This window comes from Thamnophis sirtalis, unplaced genomic scaffold (genome assembly GCF_051295495.1).
Source record: "Thamnophis sirtalis isolate CommonGarterSnake01/CBP01778 unplaced genomic scaffold, rThaSir2_p1.2 scaffold_3, whole genome shotgun sequence".
Classification (NCBI taxonomy): domain Eukaryota; kingdom Metazoa; phylum Chordata; class Lepidosauria; order Squamata; family Natricidae; genus Thamnophis; species Thamnophis sirtalis.
This window is the reverse complement of record NW_028261383.1, coordinates 143165032-143185080: the sequence shown is the minus strand read 5'-3', so window position 1 is coordinate 143185080 and position 20049 is coordinate 143165032. Positions and strand designations below refer to the sequence as shown.

General features: G+C 40.3%; 1 protein-coding gene across 6 annotated transcripts in view; it reads left to right on the top strand.

Annotated features, from left to right (window-relative positions):
• ITGA7 (integrin subunit alpha 7) overlaps window positions 1-11670 on the top strand; it is a 63274-nt gene extending 51604 nt beyond the window's left edge. For 5 of the 6 annotated variants that reach the window (XM_087710301.1, XM_087710299.1, XM_087710303.1 and 2 more), the window contains 7 exons: window positions 16-118; window positions 354-530; window positions 1639-1737; window positions 4617-4730; window positions 5564-5662; window positions 6267-6392; window positions 10130-11670. In XM_087710301.1, coding sequence (XP_087566427.1) covers window positions 16-118; window positions 354-530; window positions 1639-1737; window positions 4617-4730; window positions 5564-5662; window positions 6267-6392; window positions 10130-10309 — 898 coding nt within the window. In that variant the 3' untranslated portion in view covers window positions 10310-11670. Of the gene's footprint in view, window positions 1-15; window positions 119-353; window positions 531-1638; window positions 1738-4616; window positions 4731-5563; window positions 5663-6266; window positions 6393-7512; window positions 7626-10129 lie in introns of all 6 variants that reach the window. The other variant, XM_087710302.1, reaches the window with a different exon arrangement.
• The last annotated feature ends 8379 nt before the right edge of the window (window positions 11671-20049 follow it).

Genomic DNA, 20049 nt, shown 5'->3' with positions numbered 1-20049 from the left:
TCCATCTCTCTGCAGGCTGCCCAAACCAAAGCAACTCTTTTTCAGTGGGGTGGTCAAGGGTGAAAGTGCCATGAAGAAGGAAAGCGACGTGGGCAGCCCGGTGAGCTTCAATGTGATGGTGAGTGATCCTGATGCCTTCAGAGCAGAGATGTAGTATCATGATTACAACACCTTTGTGTTGTAGTCATCTCAGGTGTAGCATTCACTTACCTTCCCTACCGGTTCGTAAATGTGAGTGTGCGGTTCCTGTATTTTCACATAAGGCTCCACTACAAATACTGAATTAGGGAGATGTTATTGACCATGAAAATATGATCTCCTGAGTTGCTTATCTCTTTCTTTGCCTCTACTAGGTCTCAAACAGAGGCCAATCCTTGAGTACCCTGGGCTCTGCCTTCCTCTACCTCATGTGGCCTTATGAAATTTCAAATGGAAAATGGCTTCTCTATCCCCTTAAGATGGAGTTGGTGAGCCATTCCCAGCATCGTTCAACCTGCACCCCTAATCCCAACCCCCTGGGCCTGGCTCTGGTAAGTACCATGGATTCCAGGTAGCAGTGGAATACATTGGCTAGCTAGTGAGAATTGTAGACATCCTTCTCTTACTTTTAAGGGCAGATATACTTAGGAGTGCCAAATTCCAGACATTCTTCACTGTTTATAATATCAAAAGCACTCTTAAAGGAATTTATGATTTTCCCCTCCTTTCAAACATTTGTTGTTTCTTTTTGCAAGTATATTTCCTCTCTGTACCACAGATGCTTCCCATTCAGGGTATCCATCTGCAAAAGGGAAATGTCATTTTTGTAGGAATTATTATTGTAACTCGGTTGGATAAATGCATTATCCAGAAAGCTAAATATATCTCAGTTGTGCACTGTTTTCAAAAGGACAATCCATTTCATGTTCAGTTAGAATTCTGTCCATTGCATGTTTTCCTCATGGAAAAGCTAGATCTAGCAGCCCATGGAGCAATTTCAGATCGCCTCTACCTCATCTGCTTGCATCTTTTCCAGCCAGTCCCCCATTGACTTTCTGGGGAAGCTGGCAGAAAAGATTGCAAATGGCCATCACGTGATTGCGGAGCACTTGTCAACCAGTTGTATATGTGAGGCAGTTGCCAAGAACCCAAAATTAGCTCATGTGACAGGGGAGGGAACAGCAATATTTTATGGGCCGTAAATCACTTTTCTGAGGTCCTTGTAAGTTTGAATGGCTTTAGATGACCGGCCATACATCAAGTAGTAGCTGTAGTGTAATATTAGCACAACAATGGTTGGATGATGGTAGAAGAAGCTATAAATCACTAATGGGGAAATAACTGTAAGATCCATTAAAACGTTAATACATATTTATTGATTTGCTTATTTGTTTCTCTCAAGAACCTTTATAACTTTCAGCCCCTGAACCTCTCAAAGCAGCTTATGTACCAGCAATAAAAATGACGGGCTGACAAACTGAAAAAGACATGACCAAAAGAAAATGGGAGGAGAGGGGAAAGGAAGAGGGAAGAAGAAGGGGAAAAAAGCCAATCCTTGTCTTTTTGCAAACCAGTTATCTGCACATTCATTTTGTTTTGTTGAGAACAGAAAGTCGCAAATGTTTGCAGTGGCCCTCATCCAATGTTGTTGTTTTTCAGGAACCACCTCCTCAAGGAAGGAAGAAACGTGAGACTGAACAGGCAGAAATGTCCAGTCCATCACTGACTTATTGGAGAGGACGAAAAAATGCTACCTTAGTAAGTGAAGCTTGTGTGTATTGAACACCGCCTCTGTGAAAATTCCCTGAAAGCAGTTAAATTCCTCTGCATGCCATTTGATGTCTCCCTGACCACCACTGGGAATTAGCGGCAAAGGTACAGGAAATCTGCTAAAGATGACAACACTGTGACTTTCTGAAAAAGAGCTTTCAGAAGCTGGACTTGGAAGAGAAATCATAGGTTTTCTTAAAAAAAAAATTAAATACAGTGACTATAGGTGGCCTACAGCATAATAAAAAGATTATTTAAAAAACAATTAAAAATTAAGAAAAAATAAAACTTGGCTCTGTTGGCTGGCCAGAGTCCTGATTGGCGCACTCTATGCTGTTGTGGCTGATGGAATAGAGAGAAGATCCCCAGGACTAAAAAAAACCCCAAGAGGACAGGCGACATGGGGATCAGGATCTTCTCTCTATCCCATCAGCCACACCAGCATAGAGTGTGCCAATTAGGGCTCTGGCCAGCCAACACAGCCAAGTTTTAAGGCTCTTATAAAAGGCCAGGAGCGTGGGAGCTGACCTGAGCTTGGACAGAAGAATATTCCAAAGGGTGGAGGTCACAGCAGTAAAGGCTTTTCTCCTGGAACCTGCTAGCCAAAATTCTTTGGCAGATGGGATCCAAACTAGGCTTCTTTTGCTGGAGCGAGTGGGACAGTTCCTCAAATACCCCTGAACCCATGACATAAAGGGCTTTAAAGGTGATAACCAATATCTTGAACTGGACCTGGAAGCAGACTAGCAACTAGTGTAGTGTGCACAACAGGAGTATTACATGTGCCACCTAAGGGGCCTTCAGAACTGTCTGCGCAGCATTCTGTAAGAGCTACAGTGGCCCAGTGGTTAGAATGTAGTATTGCAGACTAACTCACTGCTCACTGCAGGAGTTCAATTCCCACTGGCTCAAGGTTGACTCAGCCTTCCATCCTTCCCAGGTGGGTAAAATGAGGACCCAGATTGTTGGGGGAAATAGGCTGACTGTGCTCCACTTAGAGAGGGCTGAAAAGCACTGTGAAGCGATATATAAGTTTGAGTGACATTGCTATTGCTGTACCGGTTGTAGCTTCTGAATACCCTTCAAGAGTAGCCTAGTGTAGAGCACCATACAGAGTGCTATGTAGTCTGTAGCTATTGCAAAAATCAAACTCTCTCCCACCTTCCTTATTACTCAAATTTTCTGATCAAAGACTTTGGCGTAGATATTCTTGGGTGCAAATTCAACACGGTTAACGTGTTTTTCTCGAGTCCTGGAATTAGCAGAAAAATATCCTGAGAAAACATGTGCTGTCCCAATGACCAAAATGCAGTCTACTTGGGTAATGAAGATTGCAACTAGTCTGATCCTTAAGCTTAATGAGGGACAGTTTATGGGTAGCAGTTGGTGAATTTCTTGATTTCATTTATTCAGTGCATTGGGAGGACTCACATTCCTGCTCCAACTCATAAACCAATAAGGCAGGCAGAATTGGTTTTTTTTCCAGATTGGCTCCAGAAAGAATTAGTTCTTTAATGACTAAAAAGGCTCAGCGATGTTTCAGAAAAGGATCAAACATGTATTTTGAAATGAGATGATCTTCCAGAAGAATTTTAAACCCATTCATATAAGGAGTTTGCATAATGCCTGAATGGCACTTTGCTGGATGGGTATTAGGAAAATAAATACGTGGAAATCAGGCATTATTACACAGTCCATGTCTCAATGGTCATGGAGGCAGTGTCCAGTGACCGGACAGAAAGAGACATAGCCACAGCAAAAGTAGACAACAGGAATTGGGCAGATCTTGACCACATCATTTTTTAAATATTTTTTAATTTATCTCCAAAGTTAAAATTACAAAATAGAAAGGGGGGAAAAAAACCAACGGGTTTTTTTTTCCTTGTTGTTTTGACCACATAATGCTTGATATCGTGAAAAACAGCATTATGGATAGTTCCTGTGGGAAAGTCTTGGGTTGGGGAAGGGGGAAAAACACTTACAGAACAGCTGAAGACAAATCACAACTGCCTCTGTGGTAGGCTGTGGGATAAGTCGAAGATGAGATCATGAGGATGTAGTCTCTAAAAAATGGTGAACAAGGTATCTTTGTTAATGGAACATAAAGAGAAACTCCTGGAATTCATGAAGTCTGTAAACTTATTTTTTTCTGAATGTAAAAACATTCAGGAATCAAATGGCTTCAAGTCAGAAATGGGCAATCTTTGGTGGCCAAGGACTGATTTTTTGGGGGGGGGTGGGAAGAGACGATTGGTAGAATGAGTTAGGAGAATGGGAATGTATTATTATAGAAATGGCTAGTTTATAGTATTATGTAAAAGTAATAAGTTGAGGTTTTATGCTATTACCTCCTTCTACTGCACCAAAAGGAGTCGGAAGTCAACTTTTTCTTTCTTTTTCATTTCTGCATTTTTCCCTTCCCTTTTCCCTCTTTTTATTTTCCCCTTGTTTTCTGTTTGTATTTTATATTGTGTTTTGATAAACTGATTTTTTTTAAAAATAAAAAAGGAGAATGTGAATGTATATGTCTAAATCTGCCTAATTTTGACTTATCCTGGCATCTCCAGCTGTTACCTATGTTATAACAGACAATTATCTTGTCAACTTTCAGAAATCGTAGCCAAAATGGGGTCTAAAGGGGTCCAGGTGGGCCACCCTTGCATCAAGTGAATCATGTTGTGATTACAGTCAGAAAGAGTCACGAAAGGCGGATGGTCAGCACTGCAAAGCTATTCCAGTGAAGGGCCCTTTATAGAAAACACTGCCACATGGGAGAAGGATATCTCTGCTGTAGACAAGATTGTCAGATAACCTTTCCCTTCCTGACTCTAATATCCTCAATCACATTTCCCCCCCTCCTGCTTCAGGATTGCGTGTTGGGCACTGCTCGATGTCTGCTATACAAATGCCCCCTCTACAGTTTTGACCGTTCAGCTGTGCTCACCATCTGGGCCCGTCTCTGGAACAGCACCTTCCTGGAGGTTAGTGTGATTCCCCCTGTTGGATGTTAGAAGAACAGAATCAGATGTAAACTGATACACCCAAAGGGTGTTTCCTTACAGACAGTTGTCCTGTTCTTGAGTTGAAGAAAAGTATGTTTTAATGGATTAGCATATTTTTGGTGCTTTGTGATCAAGCTTTTTTGAGCTTCAGCAGCAAAGTTAGGAAGCACTGCTGTCCTTGCTGACTTAATGCAAGATAATTTCAAGTTGTGGTAGGTTTATTTCCCAGTGTCTTTTCCCCGCCCAATATCTGCTGATGAGAAAAATAGAATAGAGTAGAATTCTTTATTGGCCAAGAATGATTGGACACACAAGAAATTTGTCTGGTGCATATGCTCTCAATGGACATAAAAAGACAAGATACATTCATCAAGAATCATAAGATATAACACTTAGTGATAGTCATAGGTTACTAATAAGCAATCAAATCATACTAGGAAATCATACTTTATAAAACAATGTAAATTGTAAAGATACAAGCAATATGGTTATATTCATAAGTGGGAAGAGATAGGTACTAGGAAGGATGAGAAGAATAATAGTCATCATGAATCATCAGTCACTCTTTATGATATCTTATATCTTTATGATATGACACAATATCTTTATGGGATCTTCTGTAGCTTTGTCAATGTTGTGGCTTGTAGTCCTGTACCGCACGGTTTTGGAACTCCATATCACATAGCAAGTAATACATGGGAATAAGTACAGCTTGCATTCTTTGTGATGTTAGAACTAAGAGACTGTGCTTTTCCCTGCAGGGTACTTGGGTGGCTCTTGACTATGCTGAACCCTGTTCCTTTTCCTCCTAGGAATTTGCTCATATGACATCAGTAGAAGTGATTGTTCGTGCCAACATCTCAGTGAGCTCCACTATTCGCAACCTGGTCCTAAGAGATGCCACGACCCAGGTGGTGTAGCCTTGCCACAACTTATTTCCCCTTTATGTTTTCCTTGCATAATATAGACAAAAATTGCAGCACTTTCGTATCATTTCTCCCAGCCTGTTGTCCTCCAAATGTCTTGGGTTTCCATTTTGATAATTTTCAGCTTATAAGGTAAAACAGTATGCCGACTGAAGCTCATGGGAACGGAAGTAACACACATCTGGAGGGGACCAAGCCACAAAAACTGTATGGTGTCCATTTCCTTCTTTCCTGAATCACCTACTGCTCCTGAATTAGAAAGGAGAGAAATGTTACTAAAATCATTAAGTGCCAGATTTTGTAGAGGGCTTCACAAATCAGTGATGCCCTTTAAAAGAACAAGGCTCTGTAAACCGCTTAGGGCTGTAAAAGCACTATGAAGCGGTATATAAGTCTTAAGTGCAATGGCTATTGCTAAAGGGGCTCTGAGGCCAAAAGTGAAGGTGGACCAAATCAACCTCTTCAATGAGCTATGAGATTTTGTATGTAAAAGAAGTACACAAACTGTAACGGCTATTTCATTAACAGTAGTGTAACCTGTGTTCCAACTTACACGTTTCACACTTTCCAACAATTTCTCTTCCCCCAGATCCCAGTGACTGTCTACTTGGATCCTGTTGTGGCCTTGACGCGAGGTGTGCCCTGGTGGATTATCCTCATTGCAGTACTAGCCGGAATCCTAGTACTGGGCCTGTTAGTCTCCATTTTATGGAAGGTGAGCTGGCCAGAGAAAGCGCCTGTGGTGGCTACTGAGACCCTCAGTAGCTGTCCCTGTACAGCCTTGATACCAAGGCAAATTGTATCTACAAACTTGCATGCATTTTACATGTCACATACATGTCACTCCAGTCAAGCTGATAGTTCCAAGTTTTATTATATCCTGAAGCCGCCATAATTGTGGTCTAACTGTATCTTCTATTTCATGGTGATTATTTCTACTGTAGCCATCCATTCCCTAGAGGCCGCTCTTTGTAGCTGAAATGTCCCAGTGATTACATCCTTCCAGAACCAATTGCTCTTGATCTGCTAGAATTCATGGTATCTGGCAGGGCAGGGGTCTCCAACCTTGGCAATTTTACGACTTGTGGGCTTCAACTCTCAGAATTCCTCAGCCAGATGCTGCAGTGGTGGGTTTCAAATTTTTTTAGAACCTCTTCTGTAGGTGTGGCCTGCTTTGTGGGAGTGGCTTGCCGGTCATGTGACCGGGTGGGAGTGGCTTGCCAGCCATGTGATTGGGTGGGCATGGCCAACTTGTAAAATGTGGTGAAACTCACTTAACAACGCTCTTGCTTAGCAACCAAAATGTTGGCTCAGAAACTCTGGCATTTGAAGCAGGCAAGTCTTAAAGCTGTCAAGTTACAAGACCCTTGCACCCCTAACCCTTTAGAAAAAAAACCCATGGGTGTTCAAACTTGACAGCTTTAAGACTTGTGGACTTCAACTCCCAGAATTCCTCCTCTCACTCTTCATCTTGATGATGTGCGGATTGCGGGGGAGGGAGCTGGAACCGGTTCTAAACAGCACTGTAGATTTGTGGAACCTCTTCTATAGAAAAAGTTAGAACTGGCAGGAACCAACCTCTGAGATGCTGGCTGAGGAATTCTGGGAGTTGAAGTCCACAAGTTGTAAAGTTGCCAAGGTTGGAGACCCCTGTGCTAGGGAAAGGAGTATCTGCTGACAAAAGTCTGAAAACTCCCTTGCGGAGCTTGGTGGGGAGATGGTATCTGCTTGAATGCCTCCATGGACTCTGATGGGCGTTTAAAGGAAGGCTTCACCTTGAGGAGCAGAAGTGTAGCAAGCCTGCTAATACTATTCCTACTTTTCCCAACTCCCAGTGTGGCTTCTTCAAGAGGACCAGCCAGGTCTCCAAATACTCCACAAACTATTACCGGGCCCGGCTGGCGATACAGCCATCTGATGCAGACAGGCAGGCCATGGAGGCCTAGTGGTAATGCCTGGTCTCACCTACCTAACTGCCCCTCCCCCTGTATGTGTATTGGAGTGTGTGAGAGCACCGATGACACAGAAATAGCAAGTAATGGAATGTGGTTCCTGTAAGCCCCCCCTAAGAGTACTAGTGCATGTTGTGTTCACAAACAGCAATCCCATTGTCTGTGTCCCCAAGCATATATGGAAGCATGTCTGCAGGACTTGGCAGCATCCTAACAGATATGAGGGTTTACAGTCCTCGTCTGCATGTGCTATTGCTCTGTGGGAGGCAAAAATATTAAAGGTCACATGGTTGTAACTCAACAGTTGTGTTACATCATGTAACACAATGTAATTCAATATTGAATGCAGTACAATAACAGGTGGATTATTAAGGGCATTATGAACAGTTGGCAAAGCCTAGAAACTTTACAAGCATTGGCAAGATGTGTATATGCACAACATAATTCTGAATCGATCTGGGGACATGAAAGGTGTGCTTATAAAGCCTGAAGGACATTAGTTCCAATAGAAGAGAATATTTAATAGAATAACAGAAGGGGCCTTGGAGGTATCCTAGTCCAGCCCCCTGCTCAGGCAGGAAACCCTACACCATTTCAGACAAATGGTTGTCCAATCTCTTCTTAAAACCTTTCAGTGTTGGATCATTCACAACTTCTGGAGGCAAGTTGTTCCACTGATTAATTGTTCTAACTGTCAGGAAATTTCTCCTCAGTTCTAAGTTGCTTCTCTCCTTGATTAGTTTCCACCCATTGCTTCTTGTCCTACCCTCACCAGCTTTGGAGAATAGCTTGATTCCCTCTTCTTTGTGGCAGCCCCTGAGATATTGGAATACTGTTATCATGTCACCCCTAGTCCTTCATTTCATTAAACTAGACATGCCCAATTTGTAGCTCAGGGTTGAACTGTGGAGTCCTTGGTGCTCTCTCAGCTTGATTGTTTTTGTGCAGACGCTTCATTACCTGGCTAACATCTTCAGTGTAGAAGGGAGTAGGTTTTGTTCTCTCTTTATATACAGTAGCTTGCTGTGTCAGTGTTAGTGGGGGGTAATGTTTTCTCTTGAGTTGTTGTCTATCTACTGCTTGTTTGTCTGAATTGGTAGTTCTTTGATTAGAGTATTGCTTATTGCCTGATTGCTTGTTTGGTGTTAATCAGTGTTAACATTAGTATTACTCCAATGTTTGTACATAAGTCACATTCAAGAATATACTTCTGGGACTGGATAGATGGGTGGAGCAGGAATAATGGGTTGGGGCTTCAGTTGAAACCCTTCTGAATGGGGCTAAAGAACAAATGGGTAACTATAAATAGTAGCCAGGAAGAGCTGTATTAACATAATACAGGGCCTTCTAGTGGCATCTCACCCAAAGCCCCTCAAATCTTGAGTTATTGCATGGTGAGAAAGAACACGAAAGATGCCTAGGAACATTGACAGTATATAAGGATACATTCCAATGTTTCCAGTGGACGGGAGCAACTCTCAATAATTTAATTTTCATCTAATCCAGCTCTATATGCATACTTGCCACCATCTGTAAAACGATGTACATTTGATCTGGCTGATTTTTCATAAGAGCTACAGGACTCTGTTGGGCAGGAAAGAATTGTTGTTCCCCATAATTCTAGTTATTAATGAAGTATACACTAAAATACAAAAACTGGGATATGGGATTCAGCATCTAGTTTGGGGCTAGGAGAACACAGAGGAGGGGATCTGAATATCATTGCAAAAGAATAAGTTTAAGGTGAATGAATCCTCCTGCCTATACATGTATCAGAGATCGTGATAATAGATCAGACTCATCCCTTAAAGTCACCCTCCCTTATTTGCAGTCCAAACTGGAAATGTGATTTTTTTTAAAAAAACCTTTAATAATATTTATTAGCAGGATATTGAGGTTATAATCCAAGCACTCTTTATTTTTATACAGAGCATCTATATATAGATAATTCAGAGCAGAAAAACATATGTCATTTCCTCTCATTGTTTTGATGAAGGTGGCTGGAAGCTTGTCCAATTTTTTGGGAGGGCAGGACAATATACGTCTGTTCCTTATTTTTCTTAGTGCGAAAAATATTGGACTTCTGTTCTCAGAATTTTTCCAGAGGTTGACAGAGGTTTGTGACAGTTGAAATCCCAACACAACTTGAGGGTCCCAAAAGCTCTATGTTCTAAGTCAGGGTTCTCAAACCTTGGCAACTTTAAGACATGTGGACTTCAACTCCAGAGTTGAAAGCTGGCTGAGGACCTCTGGGTGTTAAAGTCCACACGTCTTAAAGTTGCCAAGGTTGGAGACCCTTGTTCTAAATGCATGGTGTGCATTGAATGCTTCCATCCCACTAGGTGAAGTGTGAATAGGTGCTGGCGTTAACCTATGGCAGTTGATGGGTGGAGCTTATGGCTTGACCGCCGAACTAAAAAACCCGTCTCCTAGCATTCATGTGGTAATGGAAGGCAGTGCCAACCTCACTGAATTTCCAAAATGGCTTCCTCTCTTCCAGCTTGGTTTCTTCAAACGTGCCCACTACGAGAAAGCCAATCTACCCCAGTACCATGCAATCAAGATTCCCCGCCAGGAGCGCCAGCTTTTTCACGAGGAGAAGACAGGCACCATCACCAAGAAAGACTGGGTCACTAGCTGGAGTGGAGACAGTGACGGCCACGTTCCCATCTCCACCTAATTCCTTCCCTCTCCTTGCACGTTCCTGGTGATAAGAAGACTGCTTCTTAAGGAGGGACCTTTTAGTGGCACCAGCCGAGCTCACTGGAGCTGTGCTCTTGGCGTGCTTTCCTCTCTACGTGTTGTGCAGGCACTGGATGACCTTTTCAGGGGAGGTACAACAGACCCTTGGGGGAACTGATGCTTAACGATGGCAGTTGTGCCGATGGATTTGACAAGGCCAAACCTTTGAACAGTTTTTACTTCCAGGGATTTTGAATTTTCTTGTAAAGCTGAGCAGTATCTGATGAGAAAAAAAAGAGCCAGTGTCTGTCTGAAGAAATGCTTTCTCAGTCATCAGCCAGAGCGAAAAGACCAATGAACTGCGTACCCTGATGTTGAGAGCTGGAACTGCATTTACCTTTTTTTGCGGGGGGGGGGGGGGCATCGAGTCGATCTCGACTCTAAAGACAAGTCCCCGCAATTTTCTTGGCAACATTTTCAGAAGTGGTACCATTTTTTTCTACAGTCAGGGACACCACTGCAAGAACAGCAGGAATATGCTACAGGATCTGGTCCTTTGAAAATGAGGAGAACGTGGGTTGCTTGAGCAGCATACAGGGCCTCAAAGCCTCTGTGTGTGTGTCGTGTGTGCGCATGCATGCGCACACAGGTCTATGCGCATGCAGAGGATGAGAGAGTGACAGAAAATGCCTTCTTTTGCGCATGATTGCTGCCTTCCTGTCATCTTTTTAGTAGTTTTCATTGTCTTAATTCATATTAGAAGCATATTCAGTTGGATGTGATAGGACAGGCTTTCAGTATCAAAGGTTTTTATTACTATGTTTAAAGACAACACTAAAATATGTCTCAGTTGCTTGTCTTCCCTGAAAAAAGATAAGGCTCCAGAGGCCCATCCCTATCCAATCATAACAGATGTCTGTCTTGTTTCTCTCTCTGTCATAAATAAACACACATATGCACACATCTCTCTACCCACTGATTTCCTTCCTTCCCTTCCCTTTCCTTTTTCCTTCCTTTCCTTTCCTTTTTCTTTCTTTTCTTCCCTTCCCTTCCTTTTCCTTTCCCATCAGAACACAGCAACCTACCTCATCAGCTTACTGTGAGGTTAGAGCTGGTAAGCAATACTTATCAGAAAGGTCAGATGAATTTTGAATAGCAGAACTAACCAAGTTCAAAGGAAAGTCATACCCAAAACATAAAGTTCAATTCCAGCAATTACTATGCCTGCTCATCCACACTGTCTGGCCTTTATGCTTAATTGAGATGCAAAACAACAATAATAAAGTTCAAAGAGGAATGCTGCATGTGATAGAGGCTGGCTTCTCATCAAAACTATTAAATGGCTCCACTACTTTAGAATCCTGGTGTGTATATTTAATGAATTTTCTGACAGATATGTCTTTAGAGGCTACTTTTCATTGAGGCATTACATTATCCAAGTCACCATTCACTCATAAGGTTAAATCAATGTGGTTTGGTTTTGATTTAACAGGACGTGTGAACTAGTCCATCATAGCTGCATATGCAAACAGTGCTACTGTAGCTTGTTCAACAAACAGTGCTTTAAGAAATCTATTTTAGTTTTATACTTTTAATGCAACTGTTGTTTCCCATTCCAGGAGACAAAAAAGATCTGAGGTCAGCTTTGATTTTATTGAGAGGATTATCTCCAATGTTTTTCTCAAGTTTCTGTTCTAATGACATTTGTTCCTAATCACGACATCAAAACGAGGAAATGTGCATCGTGATATGCTAATGTAAGCTCTTCCCTTTCATACTTGCATCAGGAGGTCACACAGAAACACGTAAGGGGTGCAATTTGTATTGTAATACTGAGACACGAGTTATGTCCATTGTTCCTCTTTGCAATTTTTAATGAAGGTGCCTACTGCCCTGTTTGAACCATTCAGGAAAATAAACATGTTCTTAGGGTTCCAAGTGAAAGAGGTAGCCCAGTCCCCCCCCCCCACCTTAGCCATCATGCCTTTAATTCTTTCACTGCCATACTCAAATTTAGTTTTTGACACATTTGAATCTTGTCACCTAAGCTATGGAAGGGCTGAGAGATACCATTATTGGCCTGTATTCAGCACATCTGGGTCCCTTTACTCTGCCTCCTAGAATTGTGACAATTTCCTTTCAGAATTACTCTTTGCATATATGAAATACTGTATGTTTCTTACCCTCATTTTCTCCCTAAAAGACAAATTAGCAGAAACATAAGAGCAGCTGTGAACAAACATACTATATAGAAACTGGTCTTTGCTTAACGAGGACAGTGATCAGAACACAACTGGGGGAGGGGAAGGAGTTTCAAAAAAATTGAAGCATTTCTCAAATCACCTATACGGCGCATTACAGTCAGATCCAAAGCAAGAACCTGCAATAAACTCTGAACTGAAGCACTAGTTGTATTGTGAGTACAACAGTTCTATGCATTGGAGACAGAGATAAGGCCAGGGCTATCTGCCAGTTATCAGCTCTCTTCGGAATCGGATATCAATGGGGAGGAAGAACAGCTGGAGCCTGTTCCCAGTGTATACATGTGCAGAGCTGCCAGGGGAACGGAATAGCTAAGGAATAAGGGCCAACTCGGGAGTAAAAGCACAGGTGGACGGTGAATGACCCCTCCCATAGGGAATAAAGAAGATGAAAAGGGGAAGGGAGTTTGCAAGAGACAATTAGTTCAATTCATTAGAGTAAAGAGCTATTCCTGACTTCTTGTCTGCTACAGAATGGCGTTTGGAAGATATCGGCCTGGCAGCTCTCCAAGCCTGATAAAGGTCTGTAGTTGTGAAATCTCTTGAAAGACTGTTGGCAGGACTTTGCTGGAGAGGAATTCACTTTAACCTAAATAAAAAAGGTTTTATCAGGACAAGGAGTCTGCTTCATGACCTTGGGAAGCCTAGGTCAGAACACTACTTGACAATTTACAGATGCCATATTGCTTCAAGGATAATGATTCCAAAGAGATTTCACATACATATACTCACATATCACATACATTCCATTTTCCAGTGAATAGTAAACTCTTTATATTTCAGAATTCATATATGAAATCTTGATCGCCAGCATTTATCTGCTATGAGTGTAGCCGCAAAATCAAATGCCTAACCTGAATCGGGAATAAGGAACCTTGTGCTTTGACAATAAGGGATTTGAAATATTGTTTTTAAACCTCTTTTCCATATTAGCAAATAGAAAGTCTGTAATTATATTTTTGTCCTTTATGGAAATAACTAATCCATATCTATCTGTCATATACCAGTTCATTTATATCCCCCTAGTTATAAATATAAGGAAAATATAACAAGCATAAGAATGCTATATAAAACATTATTATATTTAAATTGGCTTTGGTTGCGCCAATTTTCAGTATTCTGCAATATCCTGTGGTTCAGAGGACATAATTTTGGTTTCGCCAAAGGAGTGAGTAACCACTGTTATAGCAAAAAAATGACACTGCTCTCAACCCTACTGTCCGCCCCCAGGAAAAAAAACTGATCACTAAGAATAATTCCCATGGAAGCATTTTAGGAGAAGAGAACCAATTTCAAAATATTTGCCATGCTCAGCCTAATGAGCCGAGGTGGCACAGTGGTTAGGGTGCAGTACTGCAGGCCACTTCAGCTGACTGTTATCTGCAGTTCGGCGGTTCAAATCTCACCGGCTCAAGGTTGACTCAGCCTTCCATCCTTCCGAGGTGGGTGAAATGAGGACCCGGATTGTTGGGGGCGATATGCTGACTCTGTAAACCGCTTAGAGAGGGCTGAAAGCCCTATGAAGCGGTATATAAGTCTAACTGCTATTGCTATTGCTAATAAACTCACTAGATTTAAATAAATACAATGCAGATGAAAAAAAACCACATCAGTGCTAAAGACATTGTAGGAAGGGAATCATATCAGTTTATGGTAGCAAAAAAAAGTCTCATAGCATCTTTTCCATCTAATGCATTTTATTAAAATAAATGCCATAAAATTTGTTAGATGGAAAAGGTATTCCCAGATTCCTTTTGATTCTATTCCTGAACAATCAAGAAGATCAAGAAGCTATAATCTATTCAGAATATTTCAAGATGTTGCAAATAAGAGTTTAATGAGTGAGCAAGTGTGATTCCCTGCTGTTCATCTTGTCTAGCCATCACACTATATACTCTTAAAATCAGACGTGTATATTCATAAATAATTGCACTTTGGTGCTTCGCCCTAAATAAAATTAGTTGCTATGGCATTATTAGCATCATGTATGCAGCGTGTGGCTGAGACGGAAGATAGTTAAAAGTAGTCACATTAATACAAGGATTTAAGACCAGACAGCTGGAAGGAGAGGGTCCTACAGCTTTTAAAAAACCAGTCCTAGTCTCAGAAGTGGCTCAAAAACTTCAGAAAACTTTGCTTGTATAGCAGCTCAAATGCCTTCTCTACGGGGCAAAGAGATGATCTTCAAAGTATTTTGTGTGTGTGGTCCAACTATGTACCTTATCAAAAGAATGATGAAGCAGGTTTAAACCTCCTTATTTTTTGAATTAAAGATTTTTGTAGACAAAAAAAAGAGGGTGCTGTTAAAGTACTATATATATGTATGTATGTATGTATGTATGTATGTATGTATGTATGTATGTATGTCCTAGTGTGTGTGTGTGTGTGTGTGTGTGTACACACACCCACACCCACACCCCCACACAGGTTCTAATCCCAGTAAGGGTATGACTAGCTGATGAGAGCTAAATAGCTTGAAATAGATCTATACTAGTCTCCCTTTATTTATTTATCAGCACAAATACAACACAAATGTAACAAAGGTAACAGTAAAAATATTGGGTTTCTGTCTGGATGGTCTCTTGTGACGAGCCGATAGACTGAGAATGGAAGCAGTAAGCTTCCTCCCATATTTGGGCATACCAGGGGTTGTAACACTAAATACACACACACACACACACACACACACACACACACACACACACACATAAAAACACTGGATAGGGGATACTATTGAATCTCTCAAACAACGAAGCTTACAAAAATTTTGCTTAAAATATAAAACAGTGCTTAGCAAACTGAAGGATGCCCAGTGTTTTATATTTAGAAAATATGGAGAACTCCAAATTAAACGCTGCCTCTCATGATTTTGACTTTCTAAAAGCATAAGAGCTGATGATTTGGGAGAATAAAATAATGATTATAGCTGCATAAATGCATGCTTACTATTTTTATTCCTATTCCAAGACTCTTTGAAAATATATTATGGATGTCTCACCTTCTAGTGTGCAACAGGAGGCAACTCGACAGGAACAGTTCTTGGTCAGTGAATGTGGGAAAACTGAGGCAGAGCACCCGTTGTCTAAGGATTATGCTTTGAGAATCACAGATAAGTATTTTACCCCCATCACTGGGTACTTGGGACTCAAACTGCCAACCTTCTGGTCAACAAGCCCAGCATCTTAACTGCTAGGCTAATATGACATATATAATAAATAATATAATGTATAAAGTTACATTGTATCTATTTTGTGATAGCACTAGATCTCTTTAAATTTATCAAGCACACCTCTCTTTTGCTATTATAGCACAGGAAGCAAAGCTGTTGACAAGTTCATTATTGATGCTTTAGGAAATACAACTTTAGTATGGCATCCCAACTCTTGATGGTTTACTTTAGCAGATGTACAGTTCAGCGATATAGAACCCACAACTTGTTCTTATCAACTGGGTTTATATAATTTTTATAATGCCAGCTGATTCTTTTAGCTGAAGAACAAACTATCACTCCCACAGTTGGCTTTAGCTTAATTATTTTGAACATTAAGCCTGGCAGTTATCATAGGATTAAACTTTCAAGAAAAATAAGTAAAATGCCTTATCTTTCATGAATATATGAGTCAATCAATACCAATACCTTTTACAGAGTGTAAACCTAGGGAATGGCTATAATTAAAAATCCAGATCTCTTAAAAAAAATATTGATAGCAACTTAGTGCAAAATAGGTTGTTCTTGTCGTAGCTGCTTTTTCCAAATTGCTTGACCTAAATATCGAGAAAATTCTGTATAAGCAAAAGAGGACTATAATAATAGTTTAACAAAAGCTGCAAGCTTTGAAGGAGGTTTAATGGCAGCAGTCCTAGAGGATGCTGTGAAGAAATAAGAACTAAATCTCAGCAGCATATGGACAAGGCATAAGTAAAATCTATTTTAATGAATTTCCCAGCTTTTTAGAGAGAGAAAAGAATAAATAAAATTATTTTAAAATCCTTTTTAAAAAGCTACAACATTGACATACATACGTACGTACATTTGTATGTGTGTATCAACAGTTTATCATCACTTTAGCTTGTACCATTCTATGGTCACTTACGCCATTAAAATAATTGATGACATTAATAGTCAATGATAGAATCTTGATTTCTCCTGACATAATTCTATGTGTATTTAGGCCGTGTGCTTCTTGTTGCCCTTATCTCTCTCACTTCTCTTGGTTCTTCCCCTTTTTCCTCTAAAACTTCTTTCTCCTTTCTTTTCTCCGCTAGTTCCTTTTCTCTTCTTCTCTGTGCCCTGTAACCTTGCATCCTTGTTTCCAACAGTTCTCTTTCATCCTCCTGCCCAACCAGTTTATTTTAGAAATCTTCCACTTGTTCCACTGTGTCTATTCTGAATCTTCTATCTCTCCAAGTTACCAGTATACCCTCCGGCATCAACCATCTGAAGTTAATTTCGTATTTATTCAGCACAGATGTTAAAAATTGATAGAACCTTCTTAGTTCTCTGATTCTCCTCGGTATCTGTTTTAGGACTGTTAGTTGTCGTTGATTATGTACTAGGATCGTTTCTTGTTCTATTCAGCACTTCGTTGCGTATTGATTTTTTAACGAACTTTATATGGACTTCCCTCGGAAGATTGTTCTTTTTTGCGTAGTTTATCTGGATTCTATATGTCTCATCGATCTCACTTGCTATCTCATCCTTTCCAAAGTCTTTGCCATAAGGTCTGCCATCATGTCTGGTAAATCCTCACCTTTTTCTTCCTTTACATTCTGAAACCGTAGAAATTGGGCCGCTTTCTCCGATTCTAACGTGAGGACTGTTAACTCAAGTTCTTTGTTTGCCTAGATCAGCCTAGAACTCAGCTCCTCCATTTTTTTCTCCTCCTTCTCCAACCTTCCTTTTATTACATTTATTCTAAGACCTGAATACAAGACCAGCATATATATGTGTATGTATGTATGTATGTATGTATGTATGTATGTATGTATGTATGTCACTTATAATATTCCTATATTTCTATATATCTATTCTATTAACCTAAGAGTAAATTCTAAGAGTGAATTCCTTATAGTTATTGATTATATTGTAATCAAACCATGTCCTTAATTAATTATTCAATCAATCAAAAATGGTGGAATTAATAATCTTATAGCAATAACAATACCAATGACAATAACAATATGTACCTTTGATAGTAGTATTATAACATTAATTCCTAACCTTTAAGTTCAACCTTACATATGACCCTCCTGAATTAAGTAGTTATATAAATATTTTGAGTCCCCTTGGTCCGGTAAAAATTTTTTCTCTCTCTTCAATTATTTCTTTTAATAAAGTCCAAAGATTAACATCAATGTTCTCCAATAGTCAGGTCTCTTGTTATCCAAGGTGTATAGTCACCAAAAGTTGTTTTCTCTTAAGGTATTACGGGGGGGGGGGGGGGGGGGGGATTCCAGATTTCGCCAGTAGATGTCACTCTTTCACAAACTAACCAGATACAAATTAACAAGATACAGACTTGATAAAATGAACTGCCATAAGTCAGCTTTTTTCTTCTTCAAACCTTCAATAGTTAACTCATTTCCCCCTGAAGGCATCCATGTAATCAGAGTTATTTACAGCCTGACTTGGTTGTGTTAACTAATTAAGTTAAGATTCAGCTCCTCAGACAGTTCAGAGAAGAAAAGAAAAAAGTCTCCAACCTTCGCTCAGCGTGTTCCTCTTGCAGCTACAAGGGGGAGGAATAGAAGGGGAAAAAACCACCCCACTCCTTCTTTGAGCCCCTTAGTCTCTTGAGCTGTTTTGGAATAAAAATACCTTCCACCAAGATCAGGAATCTGTTAAACCACTGGTGACTCCTACAGCTTCTCTGTAATAACTCCTCACTTACTTTGAACTGCTATCTGCACTCTGGGACAGCCTTTACAGATCGCCCTCTTCCACTCCTGGGCTTATGAAGGAAATTTCAAGCGCAGACCATGAACTGCCATCCTATGGCCGTGCCAAACCAACTTTCTCTTCAGTCTTCCCTACAGGAAATCATCAGTTTACAAAAGTCTTTCAAGAAACCCCACCACCACCACCACGCCAGATCCAGCTGCTCTTCACAGACTTCTCTGTTCAAGCAGCCATTTGTCTCTCTTTTCTTTTGATCAGCTAATGCCGTGTAAAGTTTACCCAATCTAGGATATTCCAAGGTCTGGATCTGTCATTTAGTTATATGGACCTCTTGCAATGCAATTATATCAAAAATTTTAGTTCATTAAAGGTTGTTTTCCTTTTCTGGGGCAGGTTTAAACAACTGATGACAGTACAATTTCAGAATATGGTTTTATCACTTCACATGATGTAGTCAATTTCACTTCTGTGTGTATGTTGCGGTAGGCATTCAAATTAAATTGACCAACATGTTGAGTCTTGGCACATAAACCAGTTGGTGTGTACATCTGCAGTGAATTAGATGTTATAACTCTTATTCATAATAAATTATACCCATTTTTCATTAACAATAACACAAAGCAAGAACATTTCTACTCTTGCTGTGGCATCAATATTTTTGCTACATCTGTAATTGCTGTACAATTCTACTGTCTTTTTTAAAAATAAAGATCAATTATACATTAATTAATCAATCAATTTTAAAAAAGACTTACCGAAGGCATTTTGGTGACTGAGATGTACCCAAATTACCACACCATGGGGACTGCTCCCAGGCCAAGAGACATCGACTTGTAATCACTGAATGAACTGCAAAGTCCCAAACTTTAACACAGCCTTTTATAACACATGACATAAAATGAATGTAACTCTGAGTCACATTTCTTGCTTAATGATCACAATTTCCAAGACTTAATCATCCATCTATTCAGAAACTGTGGTGGCTTAATTATGCTTGTGCCATAAATATAAACAGTTTGCTTCCAATTAGATAACCTTTATTGTCATTTTTTTCTGTGAGACTCTGGCACACATTAAAAATGAAATTCTGTTACCTGCTCTCAGAAGGGTACACATACATAACACACATATAGATATTACATATACCTACACACTGTAAAGTACCAGATGTTTCCAGAGTCATGGAGATACCAAAAAGAGTGAGACTCGAGATGAGGCTTGCAAAAGTAGCAGCTTTTTATTTTGGCCAAAGCAAAAAGAACTGGGTGAAACTATTTCCAAAACACACAAGCAAAAAGCATGTAAGGAATAGCCACACCACTGCGAGAGTGGCCCAGGGTATCATACACATTTTTACCCTGTTAGAGACAAAGTTTATCCAATCAGAGACAAAGGTTTGTTACCAAGTGGGTCTTTATCTTCCAAGGTTTCTTTGTTCAAGACCCTGTCTCTGTTATCTTACAGAGTATCCCTTGTCCTTGTGTGTTCTATGGAGCAGGATGTTCCTGGGTAACTCCATGCTCTGTTTTTCTTATGTACTCTCCAAGGATACGCCTAGCTTTGAAGCGAGAAACTAGA